The sequence below is a fragment of the Triplophysa dalaica genome, chromosome 12, assembly GCF_015846415.1.
Source record: "Triplophysa dalaica isolate WHDGS20190420 chromosome 12, ASM1584641v1, whole genome shotgun sequence".
Taxonomy (NCBI): domain Eukaryota; kingdom Metazoa; phylum Chordata; class Actinopteri; order Cypriniformes; family Nemacheilidae; genus Triplophysa; species Triplophysa dalaica.
In genome coordinates, this window is record NC_079553.1 from 12,713,735 (window position 1) to 12,727,463 (window position 13,729).

Here is a 13,729-nt window from a genome sequence, read left to right on the forward strand (position 1 = left end):
GTGCCAGACCTTACTATTATTACTCTATAAAAAATCAATCAAAAAATGTTCAAACAACTAATTTTGTTGGTTGAGCAAAAGTCCTTGAAAAAGTTCACAGAACTTCTCAAGTTCATTCTTTGTAACCAAACATTTTCCTCTTAACATAAAGAGTAGTACATAACATGAGATCATGAAAACGATGAACCCTCTGACCAATCACATCAGACTAGGCTAGCGGAAAGGAGGGGATTCAGTCAAGAAATAACCTCCTATTATTATGAAATAATCGTGTTTTACGCCTTCTATGTGCATTAACTTGTTGTTGGACACTCCATAAACCAGAGCGGGATCTTATATGAGCAATTTCCTCTATAAAATGTAAAATATGTAGTTAAGTCAATGTAGGCCTAATACTTAAAAAAATTAACTTTTAATATGTTCTCCCTACAAGGATAAATAAGTAACTTGAACATAAAGGATTAAAATTAGTCAAATTTTGTTGACTGGATTTAGATACTCAAATTTTGGGCCAAAATGCAGCAGAAAGTTTGCCTCACTTACAAACAAGTTTATTCTGAACAAACAATATAGCAAAAGTTACAAAGTTCCCAATATGCACTGCAGCATATTGTGTTTCTTATTTGTTTTTCTTTTAAAGATTAGTGTTTTAGTTCTTGCTGGCTTAATTTATGGTTTAACAGTAACGGTCCTGTCTGCCCCCTTGTGTTCCCCTACCAGCTTTCCCTGCATGTGTTTTCACCTCATGGATTCATTTTCACCACACCTTTAACAGTCAGACTACACTCCCCATAATCCTTTGCACCAGTTCATCCCCATCTTTGATTACACCCGCACCTGAGACTCATTATTGCAACCACACCTGATCTGCATTCTCTCGTCCCTTTATATTCCTTGTGTTTTAATCTGTTCATTGTCAGGTCGAGATGTATTATGTTTTGTTCTAGCACCGAACAGCTATTTGTTACTCGTGGATGTTACACGTTGATTTAGAATTGTTAACCTGTCTACCAGTTGGGGTGTTTATGTTGAGATGTAAGTGCGTGACACTCCAACATTGGTTTAAATGCACTCAATTCACTCAAACAGATATTTGGTCAAAGTTTTGGTCTGTTAGAGGCAGAGAATAAGTTTAAGATATTTGTTTATTTTTAAATATCCAATGTATGTTCTTCATTTATGTTTAGTCAAAAAAAAAATATGTTGTTCGTAAGGTAAATGTTGGGACAACTAATGACTTGAGTATACTTTTTTGTACCGCTCCAGAAAACTGATAATCCTAAATTAGTTTAATTAAAAAAATTGTTTCTCCAATTAGTTGTTTTAAATCGATACAACTTCTATTCTAAAAAGTTGAGCGAACAAGAAAAAGCAAGGGGAAATTAGTACTAAGATTTTATGGTTGTGCATGCTTTCTGTTGTACATTTGTTACAGTGTATTTTATTCTGAATAGAAACTGCCTTTAGCAAAATGTTTCACATGGTTTTGGGACAAAAATAAAACTTTCTAAAAACTTTTTCGTTTATTCTTTTGAAAGCAAAACACAGATGTTATGCTGGTTTTGTCATTAAAATGGCAGTGAATAATGCTCTTCTCTTCAGGTAGACACACACAGTGCATTTAACACATTTCAGATAATATGTATACATTTGAAGATTACTGGTTCTTTATGTTATAATATTATTTATTTATAGTGTTGTGTATGACGGCTGTAGCTTAAATGGAATAAATCAACAGTTTAGACTTCACTGTCAATTCATAACCATAACATTTATTTAGATTACAATGACAGATTTCATCCAAAGACAACATGTTCTGAAGAGCACATGCAGAAATACAATTTGTATTAGATATGAAGGCAATGATGCAGTGCAGTGAGACAAACATTACAATACACAAACAACGTCACGACCATTCTAGTTTTTTTCTAAGATAAAACAGTTTACTCTGTAGTTTTCATTTAAATTCACTGCAACGGCTTGGATACCTCTACACTCCCTCTTAAAGTTCAGATTCTTTTTACATTTATTACAAATAACACACATCTCTTTAAATAGCCATCACACTGAATAACATTCAGGTATTTTTTTAAACCTCGGCACTGCTGGACCTTCAAAACAGTGCCTCCAGGCTCCAAAATTAAAGATCCATCTCTAGCAGGTTCATCTGCAACAACACATCAGGATCTCACCTGACTTACAAAACCTGCCTATGCAGGACACAAGTCCATCAGATGAGAACTCAGTAAAGAAGAAGCAGAGGTCAGGTCACAAACTTCAGTAACAGTAGCGTGCCAGTGCGATGAGAAGGTACATGAGGGTGATAATGGTCAGAGCCGAGAACGTGAGAAGCAGTCCAGTGAAGAGAACATTGTCTATGGGCAGCTTGAGGATTTTCCCTTCTGCTGGAATCATGTTGGAAAGTTTGAGCATGTAGCCCAGGGACCAGGCTATACTGGTCTTGTTCACCTATGAAACACAGCAAGTCATAAGCACTGGAGATTGTAAATCTTATTCTTTAGCCCAAATCCCTATCTATGACCAAATTTAATTTCTTAAAATACACAATTATTGCAGGTGCAGTTTACTTATTAAAATATTATAGACTTTTGCATGTTCACTTGTAAAATATTTTAACAAATAATTAAGTAATCTTAGCCTATTTTTTTTTTCCTGTTATACATTTTTATGACGTAAATTGAGGAGGTTTCTAGCGGTATTTACAGGCAAAACTGATTTACAATAAGTTTGAATTTCATGACAGCCCGATAAGATGTGTTACATTGATAAACGGCTATTTATTGTAAACTGGCAGATTCCCATTTGTGCAGTTATTTATAAATCTGTTTACTCCCTAAACAAAAAACAAAAGACAACAAATAATTGCTGGTGAAATACTTTCTTTGTAACTCTCTCTCTCTAATTAAAAAGTATTTTCTTTCTATTTTGCTGTTGAAAAATGTTGGGGAGGTATGTTTTGAAGCATGGCACCCGGTTTCAGGCAGTTTAAGCTGGTCCTAAATTGGTTATAGATGGTCTAAAAGCAACAATGTAAGCAAACGTTACTGCATGCTTAATGCACGCTTTTCTAGCCCAAACTTAACTTCCGGTTCATATCTGCAAAGAGTCCCTGCAGATTATTTCTGATAACAAGAAATAACAAGTAAAAAAATTTGCTAGAGAATATAAAGTATGTCTAGTAAGTATTATTTTGGGTTACCAGTAGAAGAACTGTTACTTGGCTAAAATTAAATGCGACAAAGTTACACAACCATTCAACAATTAAAAAAAAGAAAAAGATGAATAGACAATAAATAGCTCATGTGTAACACGGAAAACATTATGTACCTCTTTCTGAAAATTGAGACTTTTCCAGTTGTCAGTGTTGAACTTGTATCCGTCATCCAGGATAGTGTGCACATAGTTTGCTGAGAAGCAATAGGACTTCACATGGATGTCCTTGCCCCGATGCTTTTCTTTTAGCTAAATGGAAAAAAGGAAACATGCCTGTTTTTTCACACATCCACAAATGTAACACAATAAAGTTTCTGCTTTATGTCATGTTACAGTTGGTTGACACTCACAGTTTTCCAATTGTTTGAGCAGAGCTCCATCCTGTTTACATTAAATGACTCCATACTCTTTGAACCCGTCACATTAAGCGAGAAGGCAGCCCAGTAGAACCCTGCATAGGCCTGAACAAAATAACAAATTAGTTTGTAAAAAAGATCATTTAAAAAGTATTAAATGGTCAATGTAAAGTAATAGATCTGCCTTACTGCTACCATTATTAAGGGTGCAATGTGTTTTATTAAGGACATAAATGCAATATAATATACATAACTATGTCTTCAGAGGTGTATAAAGACCTTACACAATAAAATGTTATGCTTTTATTACCTTAAAATAAGCAATTTCTATCTATATACACCTCAGGTATTTTACAAACTTGACCTTTAAGTTCACCCCAGAATTTCCCTTAAACCTTTAAGATATAAGACAGTATTTAGTTAGACATCATAGCACCTACCATGAAGTCTCCACTAAGTTGTGGTTGAGAAACTCCATCAAAAGAGCAGTTTTCACCTTCCTGGCAGGACGTCAGGTTAAAGATGCTCCTGACAAGGACTTTGCACTGTTCTGCGTTACTCTGTCCATAGAAAGTGATTTTTCGTGTGGGGGTGTACTTCGAAGTAGTTTGGTTCTTTGTACACTCGCTGCCAAAAATCTCTTCTGCAGTAATTGTGATGTTGTAGCCAGCAGGATAACACGGATTCTTCACATTAGACCAGTTACTTGATTCCTTAAAAGAGAGATGTCTGTTTGAGGCAATGATGCTTATGATCCAGCATGCAGCAGTTTATACAATTACGGTTGGATGAAATATATGAGTTAACCCTTGCCACCAAAATGGCTGCTGGTGCAAATTCAGCCAGGTCATGGACTACAGTAATTGACACCGTTAATGATCATCTCAAGTCTAGACGTCACTGTAAATGAATTTTACTGCAATTAGCTGACTGAAAAACTCTGAAGACATCCAGTAAGCAATTTTCTTGTCATACATTGACCAAAAAGCAAATACAAAAAAATCCTAATGTAATCCATCCTTCCATTTCAACCCTACATTGAATAACTGATGACAATGTAGCCTGTAAAAGCATTGACGTGGCTTGTTCGGGGCAGTATTAAGCCTAAGTAAAGGGGTTAAATGCATCTCTCAGCATCAGCAGTAATGTTTTTTAGACAGGTTTTACAGCATTTTGTCTCCACATAATTACAGAGGGTATTAAATCGAGATGGAGAAGCTATAATTTTTATTTCAAAGCACAGACACACAACATTAATGCATCCTTTTTATCATCATGAATAATAATTTATATATATTTATGTAGCCCATGAATTTATTTAAGGTTCCAATGGCAACAAATGGGAAGTTCAATGTCAATATGTGTTAATAATGTTAATATAAAGCAGGAACAGAAGAAAGATTATTACATATGAAAACATGATTGTTATGTACCTTTGAAAGTTTGGCCAACACTCTCTTTTCAGCTTCATTTCTCCCATAGCAGAGAAAACTGTGTGTGTAGATGTTGTAGTCATAGCCATAGAGTGAAACCTTGATAATGTCTTCTCCTTCAGCATCATCAGGGACGGCAAAGGCAATCTGGGTGGAGGCTCCACCCAAATCCAATGAGCCAACGGTCTTAGCTCCATGAGGATGTACCCAGGCATCCCATAGAGTTTTCTATAAAACAGACTAAAGTTTAAAAAATGGTATGCCACAAAACTGTAAGAATAGATCAAGCTCTGATAAAAAAATATGAGTGATCTCAGAATCTCGATCACTGTGAGTAATAAAATAATAAAAGCTGGTGAAGGAGTCAGAGAACTGACCTCGAGAAAATTACCCATCAGGTAGTTGACAGTGATCCATCCGTAAAGACCTTCTTCCAGCCCGGACATGATGGAAGCATTACGGAAGTTGAAAGGATAACCCATGAGGTAGTTTTGCATGCTTCTCAGGATAGTGTTGGACCTTTCTGGATTTTTTTGTCTTTGTAAAAAAAAGTAAACTTACATTACTGTTTGTAAGTCACTTAACTCTTAAAAATTAAGGTGCTTTAAAGGGTTTTTCACCATGATGCCATAGAATAACCATTTAATCAAAGAGTCTTTATAGAACCATCTCTTTCTTACCCTTTATAATCTGAAGAACCCCTTTACACCACAACAAACCTCTTTGTAAAACAGAACATTTCTTTGGATGTTAAAGGTTCTTTATACCATGGTCTGTTGAATACTTGATTCTGAAGTTGTGCATTAAAATCGTTTAGTTCCAGTCCGTTTGATCAATGTTTGAAACCTGCTGATGAAACTAACATTGTGTCTGTCAGTACTTGGTTTCCGCGTCATGCTCTAAAATCCTTTAATCCATGAAGAGCTGTAGATTATTCATTATTTATGGAACCATTTAGACCAAAATGGTTCTTAATCTATGGCATCGTGATGCACCTTAATTTGTTTCTCACTTATTTATATTTTGTCTATATATATAATTTTTATGTTTTTTGTAAACTAACATATTTGCACTATTATTTATAAATTGTTTTATTTAATTTCGGTCTTCAAAACTAATTGCAGTATAATGTTCAAGCAATGGGTTAGTTTTGTATGATCAAGAGAAACACTTCATAATATTGAAATGCTCCTAAAGTTTAATGACCCTATACTTCTAAATGGTATGCTCCCACTATGCTTTGTGTCATAGTCTTTTTATCTAATGCAATATCATTTTTAATCATTTAACTCTCATATAATGCTGTTATATCAATTAATGTCATGGTTATTGGCTTCACCATTCATTTTTAAAAGTAATATATTTATTCAGTGACCAGGAGGAATAGATGATGTTGAAGTCACTCTTACTGAAGAAGTCTCATTCCTGCTGTTGCTCCGAGGAACACAGGCGTCTGACTGTACTGTTTGGCTGGAATGGCCTTGGTTATCTCCGTCATGCAAAGATTAAAACTGTCCCACGTCGTCTTGTCCTTAGCAGTGTCTAAACGTAGATCTGAAATCCCAGGGCCTTCAAATGACATTATAAAATTATACACATATACGTTTTGGGTAAAATGTAAAAATAAATGTGAAAAATGGAGCATTAAAACAGAATAACAGAATTCCAAACAAATGCAGAACTTGTCACGATACTTGGACAGAACCCAAACGCAGACAGAGGAACGGTAACAAATGAGACTTTAATATAAGTAAATAAACTCAAAACAAAACCCAAGGTGGGGTAAAATAATAAATAATAATAATAATCACAGACTAAACAGGAACATAACGATAGACTGGACTAAACTAATATGATATTTCTTACTAAAACTATTTCTTGACATAGACTGACTGGACTGGACTGGACTGGACTAGGCTAGACTAGACTAGATTTGAGGAACAGGAACGATTTCCAAAAGCTTCGCCAAGCATAAACACTCAGACGAGCAATGCAAGGTAATACAAAACAAACGAGCACAGGACAGAAAATACATGGGCATTAAATAAGGAAGTAATCAAGCAGGGGACAGGTGAGGGACATGAAACCATAATAAGAAAATTAATCAGGTAACGATATGGCGGGGACATAGACGAGACCGGAGAGAAAGCACATTATGTTGTGACCGACAATAATGTGTTTCTATCCACACAAAACAAGTGATACTGTCATGATCCTGCCCCAAGTCAGGAAAATCCTTTCATACAGATATGATGTTTTTACAGCTACTTTTCATGCTGTGATATTTTAATGTTAGATTCAAGTTAAAACGGTTAGTTTTATGTCCTTCATGTGTGGCGTGTGTGTGCTTGTGTAGCTTAAATCACCAGAAGTACAGCAGGACTTCTATGGGCTTATTGCATTAATGTAACATATCTAATAGGGATTATAGCAGGTTTGTTTCTCTAATATTTGAAAAATAAAACGAAACTGTAAAGTCATAAAATCATATTCATTGTAAGGTGCCGCAAATACATTTGGGTTACCGTGTCCGAATATGAGTTTAAGTTAATATATTTGTACCTTCAACCTGACACTTCATTGTCTCTCTCACAACTCCAGTGTTGTTTTCTTTCTCAGCGGGCCACTCATAGAGATATATCGTAGTCCTGGAGGAGCCTGCATCCAATACAATACCATACTGCAGAGAATCAAGCAAAAATGAACATTATTTAATCTTCAAAGAAAGAATCTGGTAAAACGCTGGGTATCACAAAGTGATAAAGAGCTTATTCATTTATATTGGCTACAAGATACATTATAGTGAATAGCAATTTGTCATGGTGTGGGACTGACAGAAGAGAATTGTATAGCTGCCTGAAGCTCTTCTGAAACAAGCAAAATAAAAACATTATTCCTTTCTGAAAGTAATGGAGGATTGACTTTATGAGTCATCAAATCGATCAGGTATTTTAAGATTTTAGGAGTGGCTTCCTGGTGAAAGATACAGCATTATAGTGTAATAAATAATTTCATCAACGGTGATAATCATTTGAGATCCTTTAAGGATAAAGAGAAAAACAGATTTGCTGTTCAAAAACAGTGTTTGTTTTAATCTCAAGGAATATGGTCATTTAAGCAGCAGTATGAGAAAGCCATGTCATGTGTAGTCATGTCGCGCATTTTACTTGCCATTCATCACTGAATAATGGTACTCAATGACACAACAAAATGTTGTTTTGTTATGTCATTGTTTTGAAACACATTAAGAAATTACATAAGAAAATATAAATGGAAATCCAAAATTAGGAAGAGAGCCCGGACTCAAATATGAAAAATCCCTTGTTTAAAAAATTGTCACATGGACATGTGACCTGTCAACCCGCTTAAAGTATCTGGGAGTTACCGAGATGTATAGGGACAGGCAGTGAACCATACCCGAAACCACATTGGGGAGTCGTCTTTGAGGCAAATCATTTATGTGGAAAATATAGAATTGCAAAGAATATACATATCTGTAATTGGTATGGTGTACACAATCAATATTGTGAATGTTTTTATAAATAATGTTACCTTCAGTCCAGGGGAGAGGTGAGTCTTCTTATGAGTTTGTACAACTGCTATACTAATGATGACCGCTATACTGGCCAGCAGAAAGAAAGCGGATAAAGCTATTGCCACTTTTGACATCATCGCCTATAATCAAAAAACATGAAACAAACCAAATTAGACTCACTCCAAACCCCAATTTAATGTTTCACAAACAACTTTTTTTTAAATATCTAATGTACTGTATATTGGTGCTTTAAACCCAGAAACCAATAAATTAATTTGAGGAACCTGTTATGAATGATCAGAAACTTTCTCTTGTCCAGAGCCTTTATATTCTATTTTAAAATGCCCTCATTCTCAGCGCTTGTTTAAAAGAAAAAGCAAACATTTTCACTGACATGTACAGACACATCTGTCGCCTTTGCATTATTTAGGTTTATCTTGGGAAGCTTTAATACACTGCCAAACCCACTGTAATTCGTGGTATAACTCCAAACTTCAGTGAAAATTTGTCCGTTACAAACCCATTCATGAACCTTACACAGTTATATGTGTATTTCATTCTGGATACATCATGTACCCCAAGAGTTATTACAGTTTTGTTTTTCAGTTTAATCTGACATTATGAGATGTCTGCGGTTAGTTTCTCGAATCATTCCAATGTCAGAATAATCCTGTTTCTGTGCTATCATAAAGTTACGCCTTCATTCACTTGCTATTCTAAGTACTATGCCTTTAGCCTTTGGCAATAACTGATTAGCAGATAACCAAATCATGTTCAACAAAAGTGGATCAAATGCTTGATACTGTAATACAGTCTAGAGGCAAACCTTTTATATCAATCTAATAAAATAATAATTACACTTATAAATAAATACAATTACGCAGACATCAATTATTAAATCAATTATTTAAAACCAATCCTTTACACAAATTCAAATTTGTTTCTTGCATGACATCATGACAAGAAAGACACTAAAATCTAAAATCTATAAAATCAAATACTAAATGCACCAAAAATTCATGCACCTGGCCATATTTGCAAGCACCATAGTTTATTGGGGTTAAATTCATGCAGTAAAGTTTAAAGGTGAGTTGGCTTACCCCTCTGCGTGAAGCTGCTGTAAGCTGGTCTGAAGACCGAGACTCCTTATGAATCATTCTGTACTGACACTGAGTTGAGAGAGCGTGAGAGTGTGAGATTGTGGGTGATGTCGGGTGTGTATGCGTCTATGTTTGTGTGTGAATAAGCATGCTGAAAAGACAGCAAGGGAGGAGCAAAGGGCTTTCCATTAAATTTCATATGAAACTCCTCCCATAGGTCACAACACACCCAATTACATTTACATGGATGTTAATAATGCAATGAGACTTTATTGATCTTTTTGAAAACATACGAATAACGTGCACAGTATCTCACATACTGCTATACCTCCAACATATTTCTGGAGAAAATTGTGTCGTGTCCTCCATTCCATTCAATTCAGTTCAATTCTTATCTATTTAATTCCATTTAGTCAAACCGAAGAATGTGTAGTTTGAGTTACCCTAAGAAAGCAAATGACATCACATCATTTTACTGTCATGCACTTTTTAATAAATTATGTCCCTTATGTTAAAAACTGCAAAAATGGTTTTACAGTATAATTTATACTTAAAGAAATCCCATTGGCCTGTTAGGAGTAAAATAATTTCTCTTCTCCTTTCCATTGCACATTAAGTACTTAAGTAGCTTGTAATATCATTTGAAAATGCCATTTTGTTTGCATGGTCAGATTGAAATGTTTATGCCTGGTCCTAATGGGGCACTTTACAGTAACCTGAGAATGAAAGAAAAAGCGGTGACTAGGATCATGGGGATCATAGACCACATGAGAGACATATTGACACTAACATTACAATCCACTTTTACCATATACATTTGCTCAGTGAGCATATATGAGGGATTAATCCATTTGGAAAAAACTGGTCATCATCATATTTCAACATGGAATCCCCACTGACACATGAACACACGCACATCACTGTGAATGCAAAAACATCAAACCATCAACCATCTCAGATCTCAACCAGCTATAATGGACCTTTTCCACAAGCCTTTGATGATCCTTGCAACAATCATCAGCATCGGGAGTGAATGGGCGTTGACTTTTTGAAGCTCCAAAAACTGCATCTATCGATCAAAGAACGGTTCAAGACGGTTTTCTTAACAAAGATCTTCTGATATTTCTCTTAAACAAATGCATTGATTCAGAAGACCTTTGTTAAGATCACAGTGCCTAGTAGAACAGTTCTATTATCGATGCATGCACTGATGTGTGGTATTATAACTTTGACTGCATTATTCGAAAAGAAAAAAGTAATATTCAATCAGGAGTATGGGGAAATTTTCTTTTGTCTGTGAAATATCACTTTAACGTTGACATCATTCTATCTTTTGACTGTCGATATCAGACTTTTTTGTCAAAAGTAGTAAAAACACTATCGTTGAGTATTTTTTGCTATGTGAGCAAATGAGAAAGCAAAAAATATATTTTTGCTAGTCTCCCATTCACTGCTATAGACGTTTACCCAACTATGACGACGTCCGCCACTGAAAAACCCAGAAATGTGAAAAAGGTCAATTTTTTACCCTGTTTGCAAAGACGAACCAGTTTAGTTGAATACTGTTATATAGTTTGGATTTTCTTAGCTTTGGAAAAAAGCATCTGCTACATGAAAATGTTACCAGCTGAACAACACTATAGCTGAACTTTGTTCAACCGAAACTTCCACTTTTTTGACCACTTGATATATACTTGATTATACTTGCTGATAAAAATGTATTTACGCTATAAAAAGCAGTTCTAAGTCATCTTTGCCATCAATTAGTTTAGTGTAGTGTAATCATATTTTGCTCCTTAGCTCGGAATGATAAAGTTCAATCATTTAAAAGAGCTTCTAATAACAATAAACATGAGGAAATTGCATCATATATACAGTATGTCAAATTCAGCATTGGTCAGCCACTGATTATTCGCAACTTATTAAAACTTTACATATCATGAAACAGTTTTTGTTTTTATACTCTCTTTATTCTCTCTAAATACGTCATAAAAATAGCTATGTACTTTAGTTTACCTATATGACTTGGTAAATTACCAATAATGTTTTGCTCTTTGACAAAATGTTCTCTCATTTGTAAGTCGCTTTGGATAAAAGCCTCTGCTAAATGAATAAATGTGCAAACACATTACTGGACCACAGCAAGACATAAAATGATCACACACAAAATCCCACATAAAAGCGCAGTGTTCATTCAGAACTCATCAATTATTCTTTGTGTTTAAGGTCAGATTCCTCTCGAGTTCTTTCGCTGCAGCGTTCAAAAACAGGGGGCTTCCCAGCCACCCAGACGCCTGCCGCATCAAACCAGAGCTACCTTGGCCTGATAAGGATGAAGGATCACACCTCAAGACAATCAATGTGAATTCGATTGTGCTCCTCGTCACAGGGTGGGCTGAATACGTGTATTTTTAGCTGCTGGAAGTGTGATCTGACACTCCATTAGTCAGGATGAGCCGGAAAGTCAGTGATTCGGAATTAGATTAGGATAGTGAAGGAAGGGAAAACGGGCATATTAAAGCCATTCTCACTACACCGTAACATGGTTTGCACTCCTTGTATTCATTGCCACACACCCAGACCTTGCACCTAAAAATACTCTTGCTTGTCAATGGGGTTTAATATTAAACACGTGATCCACGGCGTTGACGCAGGGTTTGCTGCAGTTTATTCTGTCGCTCTCTGTTTGTAAAAGTGAAATGATAGCAGTAAGATTTATTCACCTTCGGTGTACTGTAGCCACACATGTAGGCCTACTGAAAGGCAAGTGTTTGACTGTGGTCTCTCTTTCAAAATAAAAATAATTTGATATGGGAAATGCATAGTACATGTTCCTGTAACTCAATTGGTAGAGCCAATTCCCAAGGTACACAAGTAATAATAATTTGATTAATAAGCAAACAATTGTGTGCTGTGTGTCGCTTTTATCTTGCTATGAAGTTGAAGAAGGTGTTCCTAGCATTGGTTAGTCAATAAGCCCTGCAGTCACTTATGAGAGATGGATGCTCTGAGCTCCGCTGCTTTATTCCTACTTTTAGACGCTCCCGAAAGTTGCTTATCATTTGCAAAAAGTTGAGCAATTTTAAGCTTCAGAAATGCCCATTTCCTGTTGCCAATGGTAACTGTGAGATTGCGTCGTCAGCCGCTACTAGTCGCTGGCGGTTTCAGGGTTTCACAAATTTCATTTTGCATTTAAACTAATTTAAATATATTTAATGTAGATGAATAAACAAAATGACATTCACGTTTTTGCAGTCATAAATTGGATTTTGTGTGCTTTTCTATTCATTTAGTTGACAGATTTTTTTTGACAGTCCTGCGATCATCTATTACCGGCACAGCAGTAACATAAGAAATCAGATTACAACTAAGTAATCTTAAGAAAAGTAATTTTTGACATTATTGACCATTGACATTAATGATGTTATCAGATCCGATCAGATCAGAAGATGCTCAAGCAATTGTGATATTTCTGCAGTTGTGGTCTTGACCATCAAAAATGATCCTGCTCTTGTTTTGTTATTGAATGTTATCGCACATTATCAAACCAAGTAATTTCAACTAATTTGTTTAAAACATTAGTACAATATTATCAACTTTTCATGCAAAGTAACTGACAATATGTTCTTTGTTTTAAAATAAAGTTAATTTGTTCATTTGCAAAAAAACAGATACATTTGCAAAAATCATGTTTTTATTGTGCCTTCCAATTGATATAAATCAAATTGCAGTTGAGTTGTTTTGATTAAGTAATAATAACCAATGAAATAAAACAGATGACTAACACAACAAAAACATAAGTTTAAAAAAACATGATTTTTGAAAATGTTTAAAATCAGAGTATTGTTTTTTGCAAATAAATGCTTCATAAACAGTCTTCTGGTTATCATATGTTAGTTGAAAATGCCCATAGTTCATGTGATGACCTACACTTGTGGTTACCACATCTGTCAACTTTAAAACAACTTGGTTAAAATTAATCAATATTTTTTTTTCAATGAAGTCTCAAAGAAGTCTGTAGATCAGCGGTAACAACGCAAGGTTGTGGGTTCGATCCCAGGGGACTGCAAA

The 13,729-nt window shown here is 35.2% G+C and overlaps 1 protein-coding gene across 2 annotated transcripts; it reads right to left on the reverse strand.

Moving 5' to 3' along the window:
* Positions 1-1,824: 1,824 nt before the first annotated feature.
* entpd3 (ectonucleoside triphosphate diphosphohydrolase 3) lies at positions 1,825-9,793 on the reverse strand. 2 transcript variants are annotated; one of them, XM_056762885.1, is made up of 10 exons: positions 9,659-9,781; positions 8,576-8,698; positions 7,586-7,703; positions 6,433-6,592; positions 5,401-5,560; positions 5,024-5,251; positions 4,031-4,303; positions 3,585-3,695; positions 3,349-3,483; positions 1,825-2,469 (listed from the first exon to the last, which is right to left on the reverse strand). In XM_056762885.1, the coding sequence occupies exons 1-10, from the start codon at positions 9,713-9,715 to the stop codon at positions 2,278-2,280; spliced, it is 1,557 nt and encodes a 518-aa protein (XP_056618863.1). In that variant the 5' UTR covers positions 9,716-9,781; the 3' UTR covers positions 1,825-2,277. The 2 variants fall into 2 exon arrangements, with proteins under 2 accessions (XP_056618863.1, XP_056618864.1); XM_056762886.1 differs by lacking the exon at positions 8,576-8,698 and having other exon boundaries at positions 9,659-9,793.
* Positions 9,794-13,729: the final 3,936 nt, after the last annotated feature.